General features: G+C 37.5%; 1 protein-coding gene across 4 annotated transcripts in view; it reads right to left on the bottom strand.

Annotated features, from left to right (window-relative positions):
• Positions 1-27,911, bottom strand: part of Nek1 (NIMA related kinase 1) — a 182,039-nt gene that overhangs the window by 133,625 nt on the left and 20,503 nt on the right. For all 4 annotated transcript variants that reach the window (XM_008824939.3, XM_029559550.1, XM_029559551.1 and 1 more), the window contains exons 5-11: positions 26,007-26,090; positions 20,154-20,221; positions 19,934-20,020; positions 18,547-18,601; positions 15,449-15,649; positions 11,188-11,248; positions 5,302-5,453 (exon numbers count right to left, since the gene is read on the bottom strand). In XM_008824939.3, coding sequence (XP_008823161.1) covers positions 5,302-5,453; positions 11,188-11,248; positions 15,449-15,649; positions 18,547-18,601; positions 19,934-20,020; positions 20,154-20,221; positions 26,007-26,090 — 708 coding nt within the window. The remainder of the gene's footprint in view (positions 1-5,301; positions 5,454-11,187; positions 11,249-15,448; positions 15,650-18,546; positions 18,602-19,933; positions 20,021-20,153; positions 20,222-26,006; positions 26,091-27,911) is intronic.

Raw genomic sequence — 27,911 nt, 5'->3', positions numbered from 1 at the left:
TCTTGATCTGCTATGTATAATTTGTCAGTAGGTTGTAGGAGTAATATGGTTCCCTCTGGTTTTCAAAACTAGCTAGGCATTATTTATCTCTCACATTGTCTCACCCCTCCATCATGGTTTTCCCACTTAAGGTGTTCCCATTTCCCCCCTTCTCCCTTACATAATACCCTTCTTCTATGGTCCTACCTCTCTTGAGCTCCTTCTTTCCGTTTATCCCCTAGGTCCCTTGTATACCCTTCCCTCTCCCCTCCCTTAAGCTAACCCAATTTTTATACATATCTCCCTTATTAAGGCCTGTTTCCTACTGTTCTTCTCTTTCAGGTTATTTCTTTTTCTTTACCTCCCTGTTTCCTTTCCATTATCCTGGTTCCTATAGTTATGTCTGGTTGCATACTTATCAGAGTCTGGTGCTAGGATCCACATATGAGGAAGAACATATGTCAATTTTTTTTTCTGAGTCTGTGTTACTTCACTTAAAGTCACAGTTTCTAGTTCCACCCATTTACCTGCAAATTTCATGATTTCATCTTTCTTTACTGCTGAGTAAAACTCCATCATATAAATGAACCACATTTTCATTATTCACTCATCAACTGAGGGACACTTAGGTTTCTTCCATCTCTTAGCTATTGTGAAAAGAATTTTTATTTGAGATAAACTTTAAAATTCTGCACTTTTGAGTGCATATGGTTTTAGCACAATTCATAAGTATTTCTTATATCACTACTTACCAGCTTGTATTCTGGAACACAGTGATTCCGCTACAGAAAAGTATAGTGACAAGTATTTGAGAAAATTTTCTTTGTGTCTTTTTTTTTAATTTAGGCCCAACAGAAAAATCTAAGAATTAGAGTCGTACAATATATTTCTAAAATTTGCTTGTCATTTATAAATTAAAATTGCATAGCTGCACCAATGTTAACAAATTTAAAAAATTTCACTTATTATTTTTATCTTTAACGTGTATGAATGTATTGCCTACATGTATATAGGTGCAGTTGTGTTATATAATGCTCACGAAGGCCAGAGAGGACATCGGATCCCCTGGAACTGGAGTTATGGATGGTTGTTAGCTGCCATGTGGGTGCTGGGATTCAAACCTGGGTCCACTGCAAGAGCTGTCAGTGCTCTTAACCACTGAGCCAGCTCTCCAGCCCTAGAAATCAAATTTCTATCTGAAAAGTTAGACATACATGCAAAGAACCAATTTCAAAAGTTGCCTTTTTATTCATTATGCTTCATTATGGCTCAGTGACTAAAAGTGCCTTTTGGGAGCATGAGGACCTAAGTTTCAACCTCTGGTCCCCAGCACCCACGTAAAAGCTAGGCATGGTGATGTGTGTCTCTAACCCCAGCACTGGGAAATAGAGACAGGAGGAGCCAGGGACCTGCTGGCCAACTAGCTTAATCAAAGCAGTGAGCTCTAGGTTCACTGAGTGACTGTCTCAAAAAATAAGGTGGAGAGTGAGAGAAGGCACCTGAAGTCGATGTGTGGCCTCCATGCACGTACACATGGTTTGGGGTGAGTGCATGTGTGTGCATATGCGTATACCACAGACATGCAAAGAATAAGTCTCAAAAAGCACTGGTCTACTTGTGCCTAAAAAAAGTTTTGATTTGTCATTTTACCTTTTTTAGTATGGTTAAAAAATAAAAGATGTTTGCTGATAGGAATTTAGTATTTGTTCATTTATTTAAAAAAAAAAAAACCTGCTACCATGTAACTTGTGCAAAGATGTATAAAATACAGTCCCTGACTTCAAAGAGATAGCATTCTAATAAAAAACATTAAAAGTATGCATACAAGGTGCTGAAGGGGTTCTGATAAGGAAGCTGTTGCCCTGTTTCTTCTTTGTGGAGGGGCAGGAGAGGCAACTAGGAAATAAAGTAAGATGGGTCTTGTGGAAAAGGTACTCAAGTATTTGTGATGTTTCCTATCTCCTTTTGTGCAGTTGAGAACTCTGAATATCGTTGCCTCCAGTGCCAGTGTGGCAATGTCCCTGGACACAATACTAGCATTCTCTTCATCTACAAGTTAAAGTTTGAGCATTCCTCACAACTTGTTCCTTTAGTCTTTATTTTCCAAGCCTTTGTTTCTACAGAACTATAAGATGTGGGGAAAGAAGTATGTGATTCATTTTGCCCAGCAAAGTATTATAAGATATTCAGCCTATCTAGAGTTCCCTGTTTTAGGAAGATCAGCTCTTCCTCATCTAGCAGCAAGCAGTTGCCAATATTTCTTTTAGATAAGACTGGGGTCTGCTGTTCATTTTCCCAGTTCTATGCTGGGTTACTGTCTGACAGTCTCTTGGGCCACCCTGGCCAACAACTCAAAAGAAGGATGGACAAGCACTGGGGAATGGCTGGGAGCACTGACAACACATTAGACAGTAACAGTGATGACAGAGTATATGGGCTCCAGTGGGGAAGGGGGCTATGGGAAGGTGCCACTTGGGATGTGGGTATATAGATGAATAAGATTGTCTGGGATGTTCTGTATGAAATACACACACACACAAAAATCAATTTAAATCAATTTAAAATCAATTAAAATCACAAATAAAAAAATGAGTTATATTTGAGAAAGAAGCATAAAAATTTGCTTCATGTTAATTAGTAGATGCGAAAAACATTACAATTGAAGTTTACCTGATGACTTTATATCCATGCTCAGGTGCCAAGGATCTCAGAAAGTAACTGACTGTGTTAGTTGCATTAAAAATGAGTTTTTCTGTATGAAACAGGATATTTTAAAATGAAATGGAGATCCTTTTTAAAGGTTAAAACCTCATTCAATTTTATGTCTTACAGGGTTTATACTGAGTACAACAGAGTATAACTGTATTAGTTCAACTGTAAACCTAAAAATTTACAGCCAATTTTGAAAGAGATGCATCTTAGCTCTGGAAATTGTTACTGAATATGTCAATGCTGTTGTAATGAAATGCTTCTAATTATGTGATTATTAAATAATTTTTTTTAAGTATTATAAAATAGTACAGTATCAATTTGATCTGTGCCTACATAGAAGAGGCAAAAAAAGTCCATGCAAAAAGTGGTCAGAATGAACAAAACAGGAAGAAAAAAGTGTACACAGGGTTTAGTAGGTAACTGGTGAGGGGTTCAATTTAGCTAAGAGGCAGAATCTGGTGCATCATGGAAGATTGGTACAACAGACCAGGTGGAATCTTGGAAGGTCTTTATTACATAAGCATGAGTGTGTACTTCTTTGATAGGCAGTACTTTGCCACTAAATGGTTTTGTATGGATATAGCATATAAATTTTTATTTCAATGAGCACATTTCTATGGATCCTCAGATCTTCATTTCTAGGTTATAAATGGAAGTTAAAGAAATTATATTAATTTTTAGTGTCTTCGGCACTACTATTGAGCTGAGGTACTTGTCTTTTTTGATTAAAAATACATTGAAATCTACTTTTTCTTTACCACTGACTTATATTTTTGGTGTGCTCAGTAAAGTTAAAATTATCATTTCCCCTTCAGGTAGTTCTCTATGCTTCTAAGTTTACTAAAAATGATAACAAAATGTTTTTTTTTAATCTGAGAGTCACTGAAATATTTGGTTGTTATTCTTTGTAAACAACGAATGTCTCAAAGTGACTTGATGCCCAAGTTACCACTCACTTACTCATTCACTTTTTTGGCAAATACATATGGAGAGCTTATTACCTGCCCAGAAATACTTTTCAATGACAATTTGTTGGTGATCAACATAACAAAAATCTTCACCCCCATGAGGTTTATACACTGAGGTGGGTGAAAACGGCAATAAACAATTAAATGAAATAAACATTGACTAGTGATAATGTTGTAGAGAAAAACAAAAGCACAGTAGACTGGACACGTGGGAGCGGGCAGAGCCATGGCTGTCATTTGATATAGTGTGATCACAAATTGAGTTTTGAGTAGAAGCATGAAAGAAACTGCAAGGAAATACACATTTTTGCAAGTAGTGCTTGGCAAAAAGTTTAGAATAGGGTTGGCCTAGATCACCAAGGAGGAAGTGGAAAACAAGGCTTGGAGAGGTGAGGTGGCTGTCAGAGGGCTTTGCAGGCCATCCCATTCAAAATGCTGGTTTTCATCCTGACTGAAATGAAGACGTCAGCTTCAGTATAACAGAACATTCAGTCTACTCAGCTCACAACAGACGGAAGGAGGAAGGTTTGAAAACACAGAAACTAGTCAAGAGATTGGCAATGTAACCTATGTGAAAAATGAGTGGCTAGGACTAATGTGGAAGAAAAAGTAGTGAGAGATAACTGCACATATTGTGAAGACAGAGTTGACAGTGTGATGCTGAAGGAGTAGTCGGTGGTGGCTACCAAAAGTTTCGGTGAGAGCAAATGGAAGGACAGAGTTGCCATTTCCTAAGGAAGGTTACATATGTTCATTTTTAGACTATTTTCTATTTATTTTTATTTTATGTATATGAATGTATTGCCCACATGTGTATAAGTGCACTCATGTTGTGCAGTGCTCATGGAGGTCAGAAGGCAGCGTCGGATCCCCTGGAACTGGAGTTACAGATGGTTGTTAGCTGCTGAAACTGAAGCCACTGAAGCTGACCTTCAAATTCATTCCTAAAGTTTGTACTCCTTTCCTGAACTTCAGACTCATACCATCTTAGCATCTCCAATTTGGTTTGTAATAGGGTTTTTTTTAGTTGTGTTTTCTGACGGATTAGGTCAATTTATTAAAATAGTCAACTTATGGGGCTGGAGCAATGGCTCAATGGTTAAGAGCACTGGCTGCTCTTACAGAGGACCCGGATTCAATTCCCAGCACCCACATGGTGGCTAACAACTGTCCATAACTCCAGTTCCAGGGGATCTGACACCTTCTTCTGACCTCTGCCGGCACTGCACAACATGGGTGCACTTACATACATGCAGGCAATACACTCATACACATAAAAAAATATTTTAAAAACATAGTCAAGTTAGTCATCTGCAACAGTTACTTCAACATCCACCCACTCCTGACTCAGTATTGATGGAAGTAATCTGCTTAATAATCTCAGAAGGACTTTGTAAATCAAATGACAGACTTCATTTAAAATAATACTTTTTATTGTAGCAGCTATTTATTGAATGTATCTACTTAATGCTTGCCTGTGGCTTCTGTAAGGTTTTAAGTCTACCAAGATTGATGAAGCAGAGCAATGTCTCTTAGTAACTGAATAAAAACCATGCTATGCCTACAAAGATAACTCAATGGAACTGCTGTTATATAAGGTCAAACTGAATTGGACAATAATCAGCGTGTAGCATAAGCATACCTGTTTATGTTTTGAGGGTGGTTTTTTTTCAAGTAACTTTTTATCTCCATATTTTTTATGTGTTAAAGGCACTCCATATTTAGCAGCAGGCTTTGTGATTTTCTGAGCTGGGACAAGAGAAACCAAGCTTTGTCCTGACGCTGGTCTTTTACCTATATAAAAAGACAGAATTTTTCAGTAGTTCTTTATGTTAAATCTTTAATGTCAAAATTCTTCAAAATAATGCTATATTTTCACAATCATTGACAGCCTTTGAAACTTAATTAATATCCATTCTTTAGACATTATCAATGCCTCAAGAACTTTACATTAAAACTATTTTTTAAAGATATGAGACAAGGCAAAACCCCACACAAAAGTCATCTCCAAATGGATCAAAGACCTCAATATAAAACATGAAACTTGGAAACTGCTGGAAGAAAACACAGGCAGCACCCTCCAAGATATAGGCATAGGGAAGAACTTTCTAAATCAGACACCAGCTGCTCAGGCACTAAGGTCAATAATCAGTAAGTGAGACCTCATTAAATTACAACTAAGGAAGGGAAGAGAAAACCCACAGAGAGGGAGAAAATCTTTAGCAGCTACATGTCTGACAGAGGATTAATATCCAGAATATACAAAGAACTTAAAAAAGAAAGAAGAAAAATGAACCAATAAAAAGATGGGAGATAGACCTAAACAGAGAGCTCTCAAGCGAAAAAATAAAGATGGCTAAGAAGCACCTTAAAAAGTGCTCAACATCCTTAGTAATCAGAGAAATGCAAATTAAAACCACTTTAAGATTTCATCTTACCCCAGTCAGACTGGCCAAGATCAAGAGAATGGAAGACTCCAAATGCTGGAGAGCATACGGATAAAGAGGAATGCTCATTCACTGCTGGTGGGAATGCAAACTCGTGCAACCACTATGGAAAGCAGTGTGGAGAACCCTCAAAAAATTAAAAACGAACCTACCATATGATCCAGTGATACCACTCCTTGGCATATACCCAAAGGATTCATCATACTGTAGAGATACCTGTGCACCCATGTTTGTTGCTACTCTCTTCACAATAGCTAAGAAATGGAAACAACCTAAATATTCCTCAACTGACGAATGGTTAATGAAAAGGGGGTACATCTACTTAATGGAGTTCTACTCAGCAGTAAGAAAAAATGTATATCAGAGTGTGTTACATACAGAAGGCCTCAACTGGTCAAGTTTTGGAAAATAAGAGACTGTAGAGTGTAGGGGATCATTGTGGAAGAGGCGGCAGAAAGATTCTAAGAGCCAAGGCTGGTTCATGATTACAGGGAGGTAGAGGCTTCCAGGCCACTGGAGCTTGCTCATTGAATGCAGGGACCCATATCAGCTCAATTAAACAAGGGCCCAAGGGGAGGTGAGAAATAGGTGGTGAGTCAGCACTAGACTGAGAACTATTTGAGACTGATTGCTGGTGGGCGAGGGAGAGTCTGACTTATAACCACTGATGGGTTGATTAGACTCCAGTGGACGCATTTATACTGAAGGACATTTGGGTACAAATACCTCAATGAATAGGATTCAGCATGTATGGCAGAGTGCATAGGGTTTGATGGGGGAATAGGGGGAGGCATGGATGGGGGATGGGGGATCTGGATTTGAGTGGGAAATGTATGAAATTTTAAAAGCTCAATAAAAAAATATAAAAGATATATGTATGAGACAAACTCAAGATAACAAAATTTCTTAATTAAAAAAATAATATCCTGAGAGTAAGAAGATAGCTCAATGATAAAGTGCTTGCCTTAGAAGCAGCAGAATCAAATTTCATTATCCCCCAGGGGCCAAGAGAGGTGGCACTTGCTTATAATCCCAGTACTGGGGAGGTGGAAACAGGTAGACCCATGGAGCTCATCCGCCAACCTTATTGTGAGTTCCAGGCCAATGACAGACCCTGTCTCAAAGGAAGTACATGGCATTCCTAAGGATTATACCCAAGGACATACATCCTCTGGCCTCTACACACACACACACACACACACACACACACACACACACACACAAAATCTCCTTAAATCGAGTGTAAGAGATAACAGTAATATCCATCTGTGAATATATTAAAAAATTGAGTTGTATAAGTAAATGGATAAAATATATAGTAAAAATTATATAGTATATGAATTATACACCAAAGTTGTTAAAAATGAGTTTTAAGAATTCATGTTTTATAAACTGTTTTCAAGAACAACTGTTAAACAATATTTCCATCACTATGAGCAATTTTTTCCTTCACATGTATTTTTTGTATTTATATTATATGTCTTTATTACAGAAATTTTATTTCATATTATGTAACAAATAATTTCAGGTATACAAATATGTTACAATCTGATAATACAGAGGAAATTAAGTTGAAATAAAATTCCAAGAAGCAACTGCAATATAGTTGTTGAGAAGAGGAGAGTACAAATCTCTATGGTTGTTTTGAGTATCAGTGCTGACTGGGAAGTAAGATATGACCACTTCATTTAAAAATGTCAATATTTCAAATTAAACAGATATTTCATTTTTAAATTTAAATAAAATATTTCAAGACAAATGGTAAAAATACAAAGGATACAGCAGGAAGAGGATAGAGGAGTTAACAGATCACTGAAGTAAGTTGTTCAGTGTTTTTACTTTGACCTGAAAGACAGCAATATAATTTTAAGCAATCAAATCCATATACTAATTTTTATGGTAAAGGGGAGAAATTTTTGTAAAATTTACTTTTAAAATGTTCAGTTAAATTTGAGGGATCACTGTTGTGCTGGGTAGCTTTAGTGTCAACTTGACACACCTGGGTTGAGGGAGCCTCAATTGGGGAATTTCCTCCAAAGGACTGGCCTGTGGCCATGTCTGTGGGGCATCTTCTTGATTGTTGAAAGATGTGGGAGGGTCCAGCACACTATGGGTAGTGCCATCCCTGGGCAGGTGGGCCTGTGTTGCATAAGAAACCAAGCTGAGCAGGGGCCAGTGGAGCAAACCTGTAAGCAACGTTCCTGCATGGCCTGTGCTCCAGCTTCTGCCTCCAAGTTCCTGCCTGAGTTCCTACCCTGATGAACTGTGACCCGGGAGATGTAAGCTGAATAAAGCCTTTCCTCCCCAAGTTGGTATTGGTCAGAGTGTTTTGTCACCACAATGGACAGACAAACTAGGATAAATGTCTATATGAGACGACCCACTGAGATGCCTTTGTGTGTTCTTCACAGATATTTTAAAGGATGTGCATACCTATAGACCTACTGAAAAAAACTTTAAAACATTCATTAGCAAAATAAGTGTTTTGTACACTGTTGACAGAAATATAAATTAACTAAACTTTCTGGAGGGCAACCTATGTGAAGGATATTTGTGAAGAAATAATCATAGAAACATAAACATTTATGGACAATAAAACTCTAGAGGATTAAGTATTTAATCACTATTAAGCCTAGATGAGGCTCAGTTTTAGCTAATAAGTTGAGGGAAACAAACTAAGAAAGTTCTATTTATGCACATGGCTCAAGAATATTACAAAAGTCATGCACACTGGTGACCCCACCAGGCTGCAATGCAAAGTCCCAATCCCCATCACACATGTGGCTCTGGGTAAACCAAATGGGTCAAAAACCAAACCAAAAGTTATGAATCTAGAAAAGGGACAGAGAGCAAAGAATGTGAGTTGATAGGAGTGGAAGGGAAGTAAGAGAGGGTTGGGGGAAGTGAGCACAATGCACTATGTACATTCATGACATTGTTGATGAACTAATTTAATAATAAAAATAAAAAAACAAAATGAATCTCATAAAACTCCAGAAAATAGAGAAACTTCTATTTCAAAGACGCCCCCCTACACACACAAAATCACACACACACAAAATACTGCAAGAAGTGAAAGAGCACAGTCTGTGCCTGACCTCCAGACCCCATCTATGATGTTAGCTCTGCTCCAACTCTCCAAGTCTGAGCAAGCTTGCTCTCCTCTTCCAGCCCACTCTCTAAACAGACTTTCCATGTGTTAACTCAATTCAGTCATTCTCTCCCCACAAGTATTCTTTCTTTAGGAGAGGAAAAATATTAATGGTAGTTTTCAATGAAATACTACCATTAAATTCAGATCGTCAACAAAAATTTAATTACTACAGATTTTATTGGAAAATTTTCCTTATGTATTTGTGTTGATGAACCTTTACCATACAATCTCATTCAAAGTCAGTGTACATATGTCATCAGGAAAAATATATCAAATTTGAGTGCACATTAAAATTGGGGTAATTTTTCTTTAAAAATTTTTTATAATGAACACACATTCATATTAGTAAACTTGTAAAACTAAAAATAATACTGGCCACTTGGATGACATATTAGAGATTCAGAAGTAATTTATATTGATAATATGAGATACAATGTGATAGGGTAAGGTCTTCCAAACACAAATTATAAGCAAATCCTGACCCAGAGACTAGGAAGTATAAGAAATTCAAATGTATGATTCAATTAAGTAGTTCTAAAGAGTCACGATGCTGTAACTTGGCTAACTGTATTAAAATAACAAGAGAAATATTATGCTGGAAAAAGAACTGGAGGCACAACATCATAAAAATGGACATTCTCAATACAAACATGTAAACTGTTCTCAGCTAGTCTAGAAAAGAGGATTACTTACCTGACTTTAGAACTTCTCAGGCACCAAGTCAAGGCCACCTCTAGCTTAATGTAGCGGGGCTGGAACCCACAAAGTATTTATAAGCATGTCAGCAACACCATTCTTTTTTTGGTTCCATATTACTGAACATTTATCCATCTCTTTTTACAACAAACAGCTTTCTCCTTCCTAATTCCTACCCAGCCTTACCCCCTGTAAAGAATGTGTCTATTGGCATTTAGGTCCTGAGTTTAATCCCCAGCACTTAAAAAAAAAATTCTAAATTTAGCAGGTCTTCTTGAGCAAACACTGCAATATCATTTCCATTTTATATAGACTCATTTTTTATAATACGGTATTTATTTGTATCACTTTATCCAACTCAAAATATAAAGTATCACATTTTTTTACCAGAAAAACAAAAAAGTTAAAAGACCAAAATCTATTCTGAATTGATCTTATATAGGAACAAATTACTTGCCTCTCACAGAAGTATGTGTATAATATATAAAAACATTTATAATTCTACAAATATTCTGTTGCCAGTGAAAGAATACCTATTCCTTAATAAAATGGTTGCTCTCACAATAATTTACTAAAAAATTTTTAGAATATGGACTGGAGAAATGGCTCAGTGGTTAAGAGCACTGGGTGCTCTTGCAGAAGATCTGACACCCTCTTCTGACCTCCGCAGGCACTGCATGTCACGGATGCATCCACCTACATGCAGGCATTACACTCATACACAGAAAATAAAAATTTTAAAAGCCATTTTAGGATATGAACCACTTCTTAAAGAAAAATGTTTTATATAAAGATTTACACCTCAACTAGACATTTTATAACATTCTACATGTTCTTAAAATACCAAATGAACATTTGATACAGATATAAAATTTCAAGCCAGATTTCATCTAAATAGGACAGCCGTTGGGCATGGTGGCACACACCTTTAATCTCAGTACTAAGGAGACAGAGGCAGGAGAATCTCTGTGAGATCGAGGCCAGCCTGGTCTGCATAGTGAGTTCCAGGCCAGTGGGGCTGCAGGGAGACCCTACCTCAAAAAGACCAAAAACAGAAACTTTAACAATTTATCAAATTATTGCATATTATGTCATAAATAATTTTAACATTTACTTCCTCTAGAAATTTAGTCTACAATCATTCCAAATTATCTTCTCAATATTTATTTGTAGTATAGCTAACTTTGAGTACCATAAACAGATGAAAAACCTCATATGACATGTCATTTACCTGGTAAAGGCTGTGGTCCAAACTTTGAAATTGTTTTTTGACAAAATTCCTCTGCAATAAGCTTAGATTGAAAAAGAATTTAAAAAAGAATAAGTTAGAAAATATACAGTTTCCACAACACAAGAAAAAGCTACCCAGTAATCACAATATATTTTTCTCTTTCAATCATAATGATGTTGCTTAATAAACTGAATAATTAAAACCCATTCAGCAAATTCTCATGCTAACTATCCACTCCTTCTAATCTTACAAATGCATTGCTTTTCCAGTCATTCTTTCTCAAGCTAGACCAACATACAACACATATATTACATGCCTTTTCCATATCTCAGTAATTTAACAAAACTACATATGTGGACTGATCATTGTCTTCTATATGCATTCATATCCCTTGTTTGTTTCAAAACCATTCACAAGGGGCTGGAGAGATGGCTAAGTGGTTAAGAGCACTGGCTGCTCTTACAGAGAACCTAGATTTGGTTCCCACCACTCACATGATAGTAAAGCCCCATCCTTAACTCTGGTTCCAGGGGATATGATGCCCTCTTCTGGCCTCCAAGGTACTAGGCACACACAGTGCACTTACATACATGCAGGCAAAACACTCATACACATATAATAAAAAAAAAATTAAACTGTTTGAGAGTCACATCAAAAGAAACTTTCTCTGAAACAATTATTTTAAGTCTTCTCTGAATGATCTTAGGACCTGCAATGAATTCATGCTCATAACTGCTAATATGCTATTTTATATTTCTTACAGTGTCTCTTTTAACATTATAAGCCTTCCATTACTTATTCCTGAGCACTTATAAACATTTTGTGAAGCAAATACTTACACTTGCCACATCCTTTAACTCTTTTTTCCAATGCAAAACTGATCCCAACAAAGATTTAACTCAATTTAAGCTTATTTTTTTAATCTCATTTGTAAAGAAGGAAATACCAAGTGAATTTTCCCATTCTTCAAGAGAAGTAAGGTGCAGGAGAAAGAATATTCCCACAGCAACAGTAGACCAGATGCCCAATGGGCAAAAGCCTCTATGATCTGGGACTATCCTTTCCCACTGAGGATCCCCTACAGAAGTTATTTTCAGTGTCTCAAACCAGCCTCTCTGATCTCACCAGCCTTATCAATATGCAAATTCTTAGCTCTGTCTCAGAATTACTGAAGCAGAGACGACAGTAACTGGACCCAGCAAAGTCCTCCAGGAGATTCTGTGTAATAAATTTTGGGAACCAGTACAGAAAAAGATAAACATGAATGAACCCAGCATGGTGGCACATGCTTTAACCCCAGCACTCAGGAGGAAGAGACAGGTGGATCTCTGTGAGTTCAAGGTCAGTCTGGTCTACATAGTGAGTCCCACGTCAGCTGAACTATAGGGAGGCCCTGTCTCAAAAAGACCAAAAGAAAAACAAAAAGATAAACATGAGGATAAGTTTGGTTCAAAGATAATTCAGAGCAAGTATGTGAGCATGTTTTCTCCTCTGAACATATACATTTTTTCTTCTCTTTCTTAGAAGAAACCAGTATCTGGTTTTCTATGGAACTGGTGATAGAACCTCTGGCTTCATTCTATCTCAGCTAAATTCCCAGTCTTCCTTCTCCTGCTGCTCCCCACCTCTTTATTTATGCTTACTTTATCTCTATGAGTATTCTGCCTGCATGTAAGTGCACCCATGTTGTGCAAAGCCTACAAAAACCAGAATAGAGCACCTGATCTCCTGTGACTCAAGTTACAGACCGTTGTTAGCCCCATGTGGGTGCTGGGAACCAAACCTGGGTCTTCTGTAAGAGCAGTCAGTGTCTTTAGTTGCTGAGCCATCTCTCTATTGAGTTGGTTTTTATTTTGACATTTTGGCATAGGGTTTTGTTAAGGTGCCCAAGCTAGTCTTGAACTTAGGATCTTCCTGCCTCAACTTCTTGAGCAGCTGTAACTTAGCGTTGTTATCACTAGACCTGGCTTATTGAGTGCTTTATAACCTCAAACTTGCTCCCCAACTGAATAATTTCCTCAGTTCTTTGTATGTTTATCTAAACTGAGAAATAGCATGCACAGATCCAAGTAGATTCTGGAATCTTAATGGTATGCTATCCAATGTAAAAGCCACCACCATGTGGCTATCTGAATTAAAAGTAAATTATATTAAAAATTTTAAACTTACTTCTTTAGTCATACCAATACACACTCCCAGTATTCAACAGGTGGCCAGAAGCTATGATACTGGACAATTTAGATATGGAATTTTCTTTTTTTCTGTTTTCTTTTGGTCTTTTGAGACAGGGTCTCCAGCTGGCCTGGAACTCACTACGCTGACCAGACTGACCTTGAAATCAGAGACTCACCTGCCTCTGCCTTCCAATTAATGGTATGTACCAACTCACTTGGCCAATATGGAGTATATTTGTCATCAGAGTTGTACCAGACAGTAACTGTATTCTTAATGATTCAAAGCTTATCCATGATTTGTTAAGCCATGTGCAGAATAATAGCTGCCAGGCTACAAGACTGAGAGCCAGGTTCTACAAACTTTGGCTAAGGGCACTGAGAGAATTAATGATTTTAAAAATAGAAGTTATTGGCCAGGCGTGGTGGCACACGCCTTTAATTCCAGCACTTGGGAGGCAGAGGCAGGCAGATCTCTGTGAGTTCAAGGCCAGCCTGGTCTACATAGTGAGTTCCAGGACAGCTGGGGCTACAGGGAGACCCTGTGTCAAAAAGACCAAAAAAGAAAATAAATAATAAAAGTTGTCTTGTAATCCCAGCATTCACAAGGCTGAGGAGGAAGATCATGAGTTTGCAGCCAGTGCAGGCTATATAGAGAGATCCTATCTCACAAAATATAAATAAAATAAAATTTTTTCAGAGTATTATAGTGACACTAGAAGCAATAGTTCATGTTAAAGTTAATAAATTTTTTCAAAGCTATAGTCTTAAAAATGTATCATAAACCACCTCACTTGAATACTGAACAAGTAAATAAACCTAAAAAACAAAAGGTGCAAATTTTCTCAAGGAATGAAATCCAAGTGGTACTTAACTAGCAGCAAGGAGGGTTGATATACATATGTACCAAAAATGTAATGTCAAATTCTGTTATTCATCAGAATCTGCCTCTTTTGCATATATGTAAGTTGGTAATTGAGGCTTCAACTTTTTCTCTTTCATTGCTGGGTAGTTGAATTCCAGTTCTTTGGCCTTGAGATGGTATGTCCTAACTACTTACATTGGCCGGGGGAGGGGGCTTCAGTAAGAGTAAATGAAGTCTTTGTTTCTTATCTGGTAGCGGCCCCAAACCCAACAGTACACTACATCTAAACAGCCCTTGAAAAAGTTATTTTAACAAAGAACTCTTGTAAAACAGTACAATTCAGAGACTGTTGCTATGTTTTATACAAGTAACCTTTAACCTCCAAATTTTAATAGGCTTTTCTGCTTACTAATACATTCTTTTGGCATTAATAGTTAAATCCACATCTCTTGTTTTCTGAAGAGTATTTGTTCACAGGAATGTTCTGTTAAACCAGAAGCATATATAAATAATAGGATTATATTTTTGGTACATATTTACAGAAGTATTAAATGGTGATTATTTAAATTAATAGAAGTCACAACATAAAAAGTAAAATAATTCCAATTTCCAAGTGATCATATCTTTGAGTAACTGATGCTATTCAGCAAGTTGTTTTATAAAACTTGCCAGATTAAAATTCACCTCTATAAAGTATATGTTCTGCACCAATATTTGAGTACTAAAGGAAAAATTATGAGACAACAATTAAGTACACACATATATATGCCCACAAAACAATGGATTCCAATCAGATTCTGTCAAATATAATTTAAATTATGTAAATTATACTGATGCTTATTCATTAGTATAATGAATTAACATGCTGATAATATATATATTGAATACTCTGAGAACTTAAGTGCTAGACATTAAGCAGTATATATGTACATTGTCACTTAATTCTCATAGGCATCTCACATAAATATACCTATTATTTACAGGTTACAGGTATGAAAAGTGAAGCACTGAACAGCTTAATAATTTCACAGTTCAAAACCCAAGGGACAGAAGACTGATGTACAATTCTAAGGCAGGTAAGAATAGAGCATATAAGATGAAAAGTGATGACAACAGTTTGAGAAGGGCATCCCACCCTCTGATTCTGAGGCTCTCACTTTAACTCTACTGTTAAAACACCATAACCTTCCTGCTTAAGTTTAATGACATATTTTACAATACATACCTGAGGTGAGAGAAACTTTTCAATGCGTTTGGCTATAAAACCTTTCTCCAATATGGAGTTGACTGATGGTCTATCCCTAGGATTTCTTTTAAATAACTGAGAAAGCAAACTGCGGAGATCATAGGAATAATGCAGAGACACAGGTGGGAAGGATCCAGATATTATCTTCAGTACCAGGTTTTTCATATTTCCAGCTTCAAACTAAAATCCAGAAAATAAATCATTAAATATGAAAATACAGAAACCAAACTTGAGCAATCATCCTTTTCCAATGAATACAAAAGAAAAATACAAACCTGTCCCAAATAATTTAACCAGTAAACTTTCTGTATACTTTAAAAACCCAAGGGACAAAGGATGATGTACAACTTCAAGGTAGGTAACAATAAGAGTCATGGCCTGGCATGGGGGCACACGCCTTTAATGCCAGCAGAGGCAGGTGGATCTCTGTTAGTTCAAGTCCAGCCTGGTCTACAAAGGGAGTTCCAGGAGAGTTGGGGCTACAGGGAGACCCTGTCTCAAAAAGACAAAACAAACAAACAAACAGAAAAGTAATCTGATTGATAAATTAGAATAAGGCTTAGAGAGAAACAACAAATTCAGGTAGCCATTTCTTGTTAAAACTGTTTATGGTATTTATTTATTTTGTTGCAATTTTGTGTATTTTCTGAATTTTTTGTAATGAAAATACAATACTGTTTAATCTGTGATAAAAACATGCTTATAAAAGGATTTAAAAATTTAAAAGTCAGGTGTAGTGGCACACACCTTTAATCTCACCATTCAGGAGGCAGAGACAGGCAAATCTCTTCAAGTTTAAGGCCAGTCTGGTTTACATAGCCAGTGCCAGGCTAGCTAGAGGTACACAGTGAGACCCTGTCTCAAAAATTAAAATAAAGAGTTTGAAAACTGGGCTGGAGAGATGGCTCAGTAGTTTAAGAGCACTCACTGCTTTTTGAGAGGGCCTGAATTTGGATCCCAGCACCCATGTGGCAGCTCACAACCATCTAAACTCCAGTTCCAGGGGATCCCACATAGTCTTCTGGTTTCCATGGGAACCAGGCACACATGTAGTATACTTACATGTATGTAGGCAAAACACTAATACACAAAATTAAAATAAATAAAATCTTTAAAAACTAGATTAAAAATGAAACGGTTATCAATAATAATTCCATTTAGGACAAAAATTTTATATTATTTCAAAAACTACTTAATAAAGGGCTAGGGAGATGCTCAGCTGGTAAAGTGACAAGTATAAGGACTAAGTTTGAATCCCCAGAACACATGTAAAAAGACACTCTAGTAGGGCAGGTTGTGGGTGGAGATATGCCTAAAGCTCACTGACTGCTAGCCAGCCTAGGCAAACTGACAAGCGAGTTCTCCAAAAAAAAAAAAAAAAAAAAAAAAAAAGGCAAAGATGGAGAACAATCGAGACAAGACACCAGATATTGAGCTTGGGCCGCTATGGGCACCTGCAACCTCTAACATGCATGCATATGTGCACATGCACACACACCACACTGACAAGAACACACACACCAAACACACAAATATAAACACAAATTACTTGAAGAATAGATTGAATAAAAAATACATTGAGGGGCTGGAGAGATGGCTCAGCAATTAAGAGCACTGACTGCTCTTGCAGAGGACCCAAGTTCGATTCCTAGAACCCACATGGCGGCTACAAATCATCTTTAACTCCAGCTCTAGGGAAATCCGAGCTCTCTTCTGACCTCCGTGGCATTGCATGACACAGGTGCACTCACATACATGCAGGCAGTACACTCATACACATAAAATAAAATAATAATAAAAAATTTTTTAAATACATTGAATAAAATTCTTTGAATTTTTTCTTCTCTATATTGGAAGTTTATTCTTAAAAATAAACATCCCAGTTATCACAGAAAATTCTTCAAATAGTTTCTAATTATAATTTCAAATAATTTGGGTGTTCTTTATTCAATTTAATTTTCTTAAGAGAGAATCTTGTTATGTAGCCAAGACTGGTCTTGAACTTGCAATTTTCTGCCTCAGACTCCCAAATGCTAAGAGTACAGGCTTTCCCATCAAACTCAGCTTAATACAGTATTTTGAAAGAACTTGCTAAAATAAAACTAAAAAATGTTTGAGTAGACCCTGATGTGGTGGTACATGCCTTTAACCCCAGCACTCGGGAAGCAGAAGAAGGTGGATCTCTGTGAGATCAAGGCCAGTCTGGTCTACATAGGGAGACCCTGTCTCAACAAAAGACTATATATATATATATATATGGTTAAAACATTGAATTCATAATAGATAAATTTACATAAAGAGGAATGAAATCTATTTGTATCATTAGAAATTGTGTTTGAGAGGGCTGGAGAGATAGCTCAGTGGTTAAAAGCACAGGTTGCTCTTGCAGAGAACTGAGGTTCAGTTCCCAGCACCCACATGGCAACTAACAATGGTCTGTGGTTTGAATGAGAATGTCCCCCATAGGCTCCAAGTATTTGGACATTTTTATCCCCAGTTGGTGGTGCTGTTTTGGGAGGTCTTAGAAGGTGTGGCCACGCTGGGGGTGGGCTTAGAGAGTTCTTAAGCCTTGCTGGATCATGAGTCACTCTCTGCTTCCTGTGTCTGCTTGAAGATGTGAGAGCTTAGCTTCTGCTTCTGCTCCAGCCTGCTCCAACCACCTCCTGCCACCATGCCTCCCTCCATGATGGCATGATGGACTCTTGTACCTTTGGAACCATAAGCTAAATACACTTTTCCTTTTATCAGTTCCCTTGGTCATGGTGTTTCTATCACAGCAATAGAAAAGTGACTAATACAAACCCTCTTCTGACCTCTGCGGACATTGCACGACATGGTTGCACTTATATACATGCAGGCAATACACTCATACTCATTAAATAAAAATAATAAAATATTTTAAAGAAATGATGTTTGAGAAAAAAACAAAACAAAATATAACAGTAAATATATAACATAGTAAATCAGTTTATCTTTCAGAAAATAAGAAAATTTAAAACTGAGATAAAAACTTCTCATCCATAAGCATTATCTGAAAAATGCCACAATTTTTTTAAAAACTCAAAACTTTTACTTACTGCATGTTTAAGTGTACACAATTCATAAAGGACACAGCCCAAAGCCCAAATGTCACTGGAGAAAACAGAAGTGAGAATTCTCTTCTTAACATAAAAATATACTTAAATTTTTTTTCAATTAAAGGAAACACAAGCAGCATGAAAACACTTGGGGAAAATACATGCTCTATAAAGTATTCTTTACAACTCCAAATTTTAAACATCACTAAATGACAAGTGTTGTTGTCTGCAATTAGAAAAAGAAGGGTTACCTAAGCAATTACTTTGAAATTTCATTACAGAATTTAATTTTTGGAAGAATCATATTGAAAGTTTCATTCCATTTATTTTTTATTTTGCAAATTTCAACATGTTTTACTCAATTATTCTTTTTTTTTTTTGGTGTTTTTGAGACAGGGTCTCCCTGTAGCCCCAGCTGTCCTGGAACTCACTATGTAGACCAGGCTGGCCTTGAACTCACAAAGATTCGACTGCCTCTGCCTCCCAAGTGCTGGGATTAAAGGCGTGCGCCACCACACCCAGCTATTTTTAAAATGCCAAGATTTTAAAAGTATTACAAAATGAAAATTTTGTTTTTCTTACAATAAATCATTAACAGTCAATTTAATATAACTATTTAGTTTTAAAAAAAAAACAAACAAACTAGTATTAGGCTATCCCCTATGTCCTGTGACCTATCTAGCCTCAGATTCCTAAGCCTGATATCAATGTCAGGTATGTGCTCCATTCAATTAGAGAGTGGTTGGTTATTCCCATAATACTTGTGCCACTATTGCACATAATGAAAATTTTAGTTAACATGAAAAAATTAATTGGTTACAATTAAGTTTGACAGCCAGCTGAACAAAGTCTCTTGGTTGGGATTTTTTCAATCAGAAAGGAGAAGAAATAAAGGGTTACTGAAATTCAACTGCAGGACTGACTGTAGTCACATGCCACACAATCTATCAGCCACAGGATAGCTCAGATGCCTAGTTTGGACACTGAGACTCCACCACTTATTGGGGTGAGGAATTTAAAGAACTTTATCTCTCCCTGAATTTAGTTTCTTTAGAAAGAAAGAATTCAAAATAGTGCCTGGAATATAGTATGAGTTCAATAAAATTAGCTACAGCTTAAGAGGAAGTGGCTATTACAATAAGAAAGACAAAAGAAAGCATGCTATTTCTAACTAACTTAAACAATAAAACATTTCTTTCTAAAGTTCCTTCAGTAAAGACAGCGAAATAAGCTTTTTTTACAATTCCTCTCAACATACATGAAAAAAATTATAGATATGTTTACATGCACATTATTGATTTTACAGTAGTATTCTCAAGGTTACTAAATACAGTGTAGCAGAAAGTTTTAAAGAAATACATCATATGATGAGAATCATTTTAGATACCTTTTATTGTTATAAGGTTTGTTTTCACAGATTTCAGGTGACAAGTAATATGGAGTCCCTATGCAAGTCCGGGCCAGCTCTACAGTGCTAGAACAACAACAAAACTATTAGAGAAGTGTAAGACAACTAAAGAGATTATAAATTATCACATATACAGTATAATGGAGTCAATCTCACAGAAGACAATATATTAAAATAACATTTAAAGCTGGTACATTACCTATTAAGAACTCTAGCAATCCCAAAATCTCCAAGCTGTACTGTCCCATCTTTGGTTAGAAATATGTTCTGTAACAGATGGAAAAAAAATATTGTTCCAGTCCCATTAATTCTGAGTCAACACTAGTTTTCATAATAACTAATACAGTTAAATAATGCTAGAATAACAATATCCATATGCAAAAGAATAAATATTGTTTCCCACCTCACACATATGTAAAAATGAACTCACACTGGATTCTAGAACTAAATATAAGAATTAAAACTATAAAACTCCTAGTCAGCCATGGTGGCATAATCCCAGCACCCAGGAGGCAGAAGCAGGTGGATAGCTATTAGACTGAGGCCAGTCAGGTTTACATAACAAGTGCCAGGCCAGGTGTGGTTACAGGGAGACTCTGTCTCAAAAAATAAAAAAACAGAGGCTTTCAGGCCACTGTGAAGTTGTTTATATGAGCTTTCAACAATGTTGTCAGCATGCACAAGACCCATGCCAACTAAATCAGACAAAAATCTAGCATAGAACCAGGGAAATGGGCAGCAGACCCCAACCCTAGCTGAAGAACTACTGGCAACTAATTACAGCTGGATGAGGGAGAGTAGATCTTCTTTAAGGGAGTGACTCTAGGTAGGCTGACTAGACTCCAGTGGACAAACTTGCACTAAGGGATACCTGGATACAAGTTCTTGACCAGATAGGACTTAACATACATGACAGAATGCCAAAATTCAGTCAGGAGGTGGTATTGGGGGGGGGTACAGATGGGGAAGGGGGTCTAAATTTGATTAAGATCTATTATATGAAATGCCCAAAAACTCAGTAAATTTTTTTAAAAGACCAAAAAAAAAAAAAAAAAAAACCCCAACAAAAACTATAAAACCCCTAAAAAATAGGAATAAATTGTAATGCCTTTGAGGTTTCTTAGATAATGGTTTCTTAGGTAAGACAACAAAAGCCAAAGTGGAAGGAGGGAAGGGAGGGAGGCAGAGAGGGAAGGAGGGAGAGACAGAGGGAGGGAGAGAGGGGAAGGGAAGAAAGAAATTGGACTTCATTAAAACTTAAAAAAAAAGTTGCAGCCAGGCGTGGTAGTGCACGCCTTTAATCCCAGCACTCAGGAGGCAGAGGCAGGCCGATCTTTGTGAGTTCGAGGCCAGCCTCGTCTACATAGTGAGTTCCAGGACAGCTGGGGCTACAGGGAGACCATGTCTCAAAAAGACCAAAAAAAAAAGTTGCATATCAGGACACCACCGAAAGAAAAAAAAAGGAAAAACAAAACAAAACAAAACCCTACAAATGGGTTAGCAAAGATGGCTCAGCAGATAAAGGTGCCTGCCTGCCACCAAACCTCCATAGTTGTCCTCTGACCTCCATAGATACACCATAGTAGGGGTGGCATGCACACATACATACACACACACACACACACACACATACACACACACAGTTAACTAAATGTAAATAACTTTAAGAAAATGAACAGGCAAACCACAGAATGCGAAAAATATTTGCACATTACATACTTGAAAAGAAACTTATTTCCAGTAAAGAAAAATACTTAAAACTTACAGCTGAGAAAGGAAAGGAAAATAACTCAAATTGACATTGTGGAGTATCCCTATAATCCTGGCCCTTGGGGGTCACAGGAAGGAGGATATGAAATTCAGTCACCTGCAGGTCTATGAGTTTAAGGGCACCCTGACCACAGAAGAGCCTGTGTCAACACCCTACACCTCCAACAGGCAAATAGTCCATTTTAAAAGTAAACAAAAGGTGCATTTTGAGTTCATTTAAATATCCTGAATACAGATCTATATACAGAGTAGTAGTTGTCACCAGGGACTACATGGAGGAGGAAGGAGTGTCAATTACAAATGAGCAGATAGTTTTCCTTTGATGTAATAAAAAAATTCTGCAGAATTAGAGAGATGGATGATGTTTTCACAACTCAGTATGCATGTGAGTCATTAAACTGTAGATTTATTTATTTTGTATGTATTTCCATGTGTATCTGTGTGTACATACCTGCCATGGCATGTGTGTGGCGGTCAGAGGACAATGTGTGGGAATCGGTTCTCTTCTTCTACCATGTGGGTCCTGGGGACTGAATTTTAGTCATCAAGTTTGACTGCAAGCCCCTTTATCTGTTAAGCCATCTCTCCAGGCCCTGTGTACTTCAAATAGGTCAATCTGATGATATGTAAATGTATATCAATAAAACTTTTATTTAAAAGATGAGTTTAGAACAACCCGTCCCCATAAAAAAACTGCCTGAAAATTCCTAAAAATTGGCTTAACTATACGAAGTAACCTTAAATGTTTCCAACAAGGGGCTGGAGAAGTGGCTCAGAGATTAGGAACACTTGCTGTTCTTCCAGAGGACTCAGGCTTGACTCCTAGCACCCACATGGCGGCTCTGTTGCCCTCTTCTGGCCTTCACAGGTACCACACACATACTAGTAAACATGGCAATGAAAACACTTGTACAAATAAAAATAAAACATTTTAATAATTAAAAAATAGAGTTTCCAACAAGGAGTCAGTGAGATGGCTCAGCAGGTAAATGCGCTTGCTACCAAGGCTGGCAACCTGAGTTCAATCCTGGAAGTAACATGGTGTAAGGAGAGAACTGACCCCTGCTGGTTGTCTTCTGATCTCCCCACCTTCACTATAGCATGCACCCTGCCAATAATTTTTTTTTAAAATTCCAACCATTTACCCAACTATATTTTATTCATAAACAGAGATTCAATGCTGCGGGGGCTCTATCATGCACATGTTTCAAGGCCAAATATATCCTTAAAAAGAAAAAAATCTAAAACAAACAAAAAGCCATTTCAGAACTCCAGTGCTCTAGGAAACAATAGAAAGCTGGAGTTCATAGGTTAAAGAAGAATTAAATTCCTATCAGCCTTGAGACTTGTGTCAGGCACATGTTCAATCACAGGACGACAGCAGGGCTGGCTAGAATTAGTAAAATAAGATGAAATAGAATTAGTGGTAGAGGATAGGGAAGGATGTAGGAATGATGGTGCATGAGGCTCTCTCCCACACAGCCCCCCCAACAGCTCCCCCCATCCCACACAGCTCCCCGACACACACAGCTCACCCCCTCCCACACAGCTCCCCCCCACAGCTCCCCCCCACACAGAACTTCCCCCTCCCACACAGCTCCCTTTCCCTCACATAGGTCCCCTTCTTTCCACCATTTACCTTGGGAGTACTGCACTATGTAAAAACATGCACGCCTACAAAGACAAGATGACAGACACTGGACCTTGACATTAAGAAACCTCACTTCCACTTTACTGACTCAAGTCAAACAATGGTGAAACCTCTAGGCAAGAATCAGGTAAAGTTAGGGTTGGAGGCCTGGCTTCATCGCCAGCCACTTCCTCACACCTGAGCTCTGGAAACAAAACATTCATAGAAGAGCCTAGGTAAAAATTCAGTTAGACGCAAAGAAATCTAATATGAAGAGAAAAAAACCACAAAAATCATTAATGACAAATTCACTATGAATACAATTAATCTTATCAGCCAGGGGTCAGTGCATGCCTATAATCCCAATATTCAGGAGGAAGAGGCAGGAGAATCTATGTAAGTTTAAGGCTTGCCTAGTCTACAGACTCTTATTTCAAATAAACACAAATTTATAAAACAATACAATCAAACATGAAATGTAAATATGTTTGGAAATTTGCAAAGAACTTATGATCCTAGCATTCCAGGTGCCAAGGTGAAAGGATTACACGTTCAAGATAAGCATGTGCTATCGAGGAAGAAAAGAGAAAGTGGGGGGATGGGGGTGATGACAAAGAAGTATCCATTAATGAAAGAATAATATATAAAGAAACAAAATACAATTAAGAACCAATTAAGAACAGATATACAGATGTCTCCCATTACTTAGAAAATGGTCATTATAATAACAACTATGTGGCATAAGTACTGGCTACAGAAAATGTAAAGGGCTTTAATTAGGGGCTAAAGATCCAGCATCAAGGTAGAATATTTTTCTTTTTTTAAAAAGTATTTTATTTATTATTTTTATTTTATGTGTATGAGTGTATTGCCTGCATGTATGTGAGTGCACCCATGTCATGCAATGCCATGGAGGTCAGAAGAGGGCTTCAGATTCCCCTAGAACTGGAGTTAAGGACAGTTCGTAGCTGCTATGTGGGTGCTGGAAATCGAATCCGGGTCCTCTGCAAGAGCAGTCAGTGCTCTTAATCGCTGAGCCATCTCTCCAGCCTGGTAGAGTATTTTTCTAGCACATTCAAAGCCCTGGGTTTGATCCCTGGCACCATGGAAAAGAAAATAAGGAAGAAGGGCAGACTGAATTAATTATGAAGAATTCATTTAATAGTCAGTAGAAGACAATGAAAAAATATGAAAGAACGAAGAAGATATTTGAGGTGACAAGATTAAGATGCTCTCAATATGTTTAAAGAAAAATGCAGAGACTGTGAAGGTAGTAACACAGAGCAGTATTTGCAAGAGTGTCAACATTTTCCAGGGTGCTAGAGAGATTATTCAGTAGTTAAGAGAACTTTCTGCTCTTGCGGTGGTCCTGAATTCAATTCCCAGCATCCACATCAGGTGGCTCACAACCATCTGTAACTCCAGCTCCAACACTGGGGATCCAATGTTCTCTTCTCATCTCTGAGGGCACACACACAGCATACACTCACACAGATACATAGGCAAACATATACATAATAATATCAAAAATCGGAAAAAAGAAAATTAAGCCAGGAGTGGTGGTGCACGCCTTTAATCCCAGCACTGGGAGAGAGGCAGAAGCAGGCAGATCTTTGTGAGTTCAAGACTAACTATACATAGTGAATTCCAGGCCAGTTGAGGCTACAGAGAGACCACCTCAAAAAAACTAAAAAAAAAAAAACAAAACTTAAAAAAAAGTTAAACATTTTCCAGAACATTTTCAGAGGTTACATAAATTCTTGAATCAAAAATGCACAACACACCCAGCACTCATGAGGCAGAGGCAGGTGGATCGCTGTGAGTTCAAGGCCAGCCTGCTCTACATAGTGAGTTCAGGTCAGCTGGGACTACACGGAGGCCCTGTCTCAAAAAGATTAAAATAAAAAAAAAAAAAGCACAACATAGTGAATGAAGAGTGAGTCTCACCAATCCACAACTTGGCAAACTTTCAGGACAAATGGTACAAAGGGATTATCTTAAATCTTTCCAGGAAAAAAAGAAAGAAATCATAATGGCTTAAAATTCCTGAATAGCAACACTTGGTGCAGAAAACAAATGAACCACATCTCTGATTTTGTAGGAAAAGAATTTCCTACCTAGAAATTTATATCCAAATTACCCAAGAGAAAAATTATTACCCAAGAGAAAAAGCAATGAAGTCATCTTCAGACATACAAGATCTCCAAAAGTTCACCCACCATATATCAATTTCTTAGATCTATTCTATCACAGGAGAGAGTAAAAGGAGAAAGAGGAGGGTCTGAACCTAAGCAGGAGTGCCAAGGCAGACTGCATACCAGGAGGCTTTCAGGGATCTAGTGAAGGGGCAGAATGAAAGGACAAGACAGTCCAAAGCACAGAGGATCAGGCTCAAAGTCTGGGATCGGAGACAACACGACCCATTGTTCTTTCTGTCCTTGGGCATTTAGAAATTACTGCCAGGCATAGAGGCTCACACCTGCTCATCCCAGTACCCAGGATACTAAGGCAAGAGGATCACGGAGCATCTGAGGCTAGCCTGAACTACAAAGTCAGTTCCAGGTCAGCAACACTAAGATTTTGTCTCCAAGGAAAAAAGGGGGGAGGGGGCAGAAAACAGAAGTTATTATTGACAAAATAGGACAAACATACCTGTGATTTTATGTCTCGATGAAGAATTTTTCTATCATGTACATGTTTCAAAGCCAAACAAATCTGCACAAACCAGTCCAAAATCTAGACAGAAGATCAGATACAAATTTTGAGGCTGCAGTTTCTTTGTACATTGTGAACAATTAACACCAGTCGACACTTAGGCCAAATGACAAGCAGAATGCACATGATCTAAATCTAAAATATCAGAAATGCTGCAGATACATGTCTTACAGACCAAATAAAAGTGGAAAGAAACCTGAACAATGAAAAAGTACATGAGTTTATATTTTTTCTTAGCATGACGGCAGCTGGAAGATTATGATAAGTTGATCTTTTTCTATATTTTTAATATAAATAAAAATCACAAAAGGAACACAACCTGGAGAGGAATTCGGAAGGAGTCTGAGCAACACCTATCCCCATGTTCCCTACACATTAGCACTGTCTTTGGAGCTGGTCATTTGGAAGTAAAACAACTTAGTTTTCACCTCAATGTAACAAAAGAATTCCAATTAGATGGTATTTTTAAGCATAAAAAGAGATGAAATTGTGCAATTATCAAAGAAAACAGGTCAATCCTTTGTAATTTTTTTCTTGAAGCATTTTTAAAACAACACAAAAAATAGCCCTTCAAAAGTCTCAAGATAAAGCCTACTGATGTTTGTTACATAAAATTTAAACAGTTCAGTAACAATTATATCAATTATAATCAATTTAGTAACAATTTGAGAAAATCCTTGCATATAATTAATATGTTGCTAATTCCCTAACATGCAAAAGTTCCTCCACATCACTGGGAAAAATTCTGGTGATGAAAATATGAAGGTCTGTGAGAGGGTTCATCAGCAAAGGCCTGTAGAGCCTGATGACCTGAGTTTGATCTCCAGAACCCACAAATGGAATGAGAGAATCAACTGACTCCCTGAAGTTGTCCTTTGATCTTCACGTGAAGGCCAAGGCATCCACACACATATACACACACATGCACACAAGAAAGTGAATGCTTAAAACTTTAAAAAAGAAATAATAAAATAAGTGACAAAGAATAGAAAGACAAATGACACAAGAGGAAAAGGATGATAAACATACAAAATACTAACTCTTCAGCTTCAAAATAACAACTAAGGAAGGTACTGTTTTAATTTGACTTCAAATATTATGTAATATTGCTCAGAATGTGGTAAAATGTCTTTTCATACCTCATTTGTGAAGAAGTGGTAGATGCATGGCAAACTATATAAAAATTTTAAATTCATATTTGACTTAAATAGAAACTGTAATTTCAAATGTATTCCACAGAAAGAGTATCAGAAATGCCTAACTATGTTTACAGGGGCATCTGCTTTAGAACTACTGGTCAGACCATAAAATATAAGCAATCTAAATGTCCACTGAGGGAACTGATAAAACATTATGATGCACTGTACTACATAGCCACAAGAGGAACGAAGTACCTTATGCACAGCACTTATATACTACTACACTGCCCTTTAAAAAGGATTTATGCTTATATCACATCTGAACTGTATATAACTGTGTATTTGTGTCTGTGAGGGGTGTGTGAGGAGTGGGTGTTAGGGGGATGGGTAAGGGGGGTGGGGTGCGAGTGTGGGCATGGCATGTGTCTATGAGGTGTGTCCCTCTGTGAGCTGTGTGTGCACGCACACATGTGGATGTATGTGTGTACAGATGTTATGCATGCCAACAGGAAGGAAAAGGACACAGAAGGAAACCAATAAATAGGGTTTACCTCAAGGAAACAGATTGCAGACTACAGAATAAAAAACTGGGCCGGGCGTGGTGGCACACGCCTTCAATCCCAGCACTTGGGAGGCAGAGGCAGGCGGATCTCTGTGAGTTCAAGGCCAGCCTGGTCTACATAGTGAGTTCTAGGACAGCTGG

This window comes from Nannospalax galili, unplaced genomic scaffold (genome assembly GCF_000622305.1).
Source record: "Nannospalax galili isolate Female #2095 unplaced genomic scaffold, S.galili_v1.0 scaffold109, whole genome shotgun sequence".
In the NCBI taxonomy this organism is placed as follows: domain Eukaryota; kingdom Metazoa; phylum Chordata; class Mammalia; order Rodentia; family Spalacidae; genus Nannospalax; species Nannospalax galili.
This window is presented reverse-complemented; position numbering and strand designations above follow the sequence as displayed.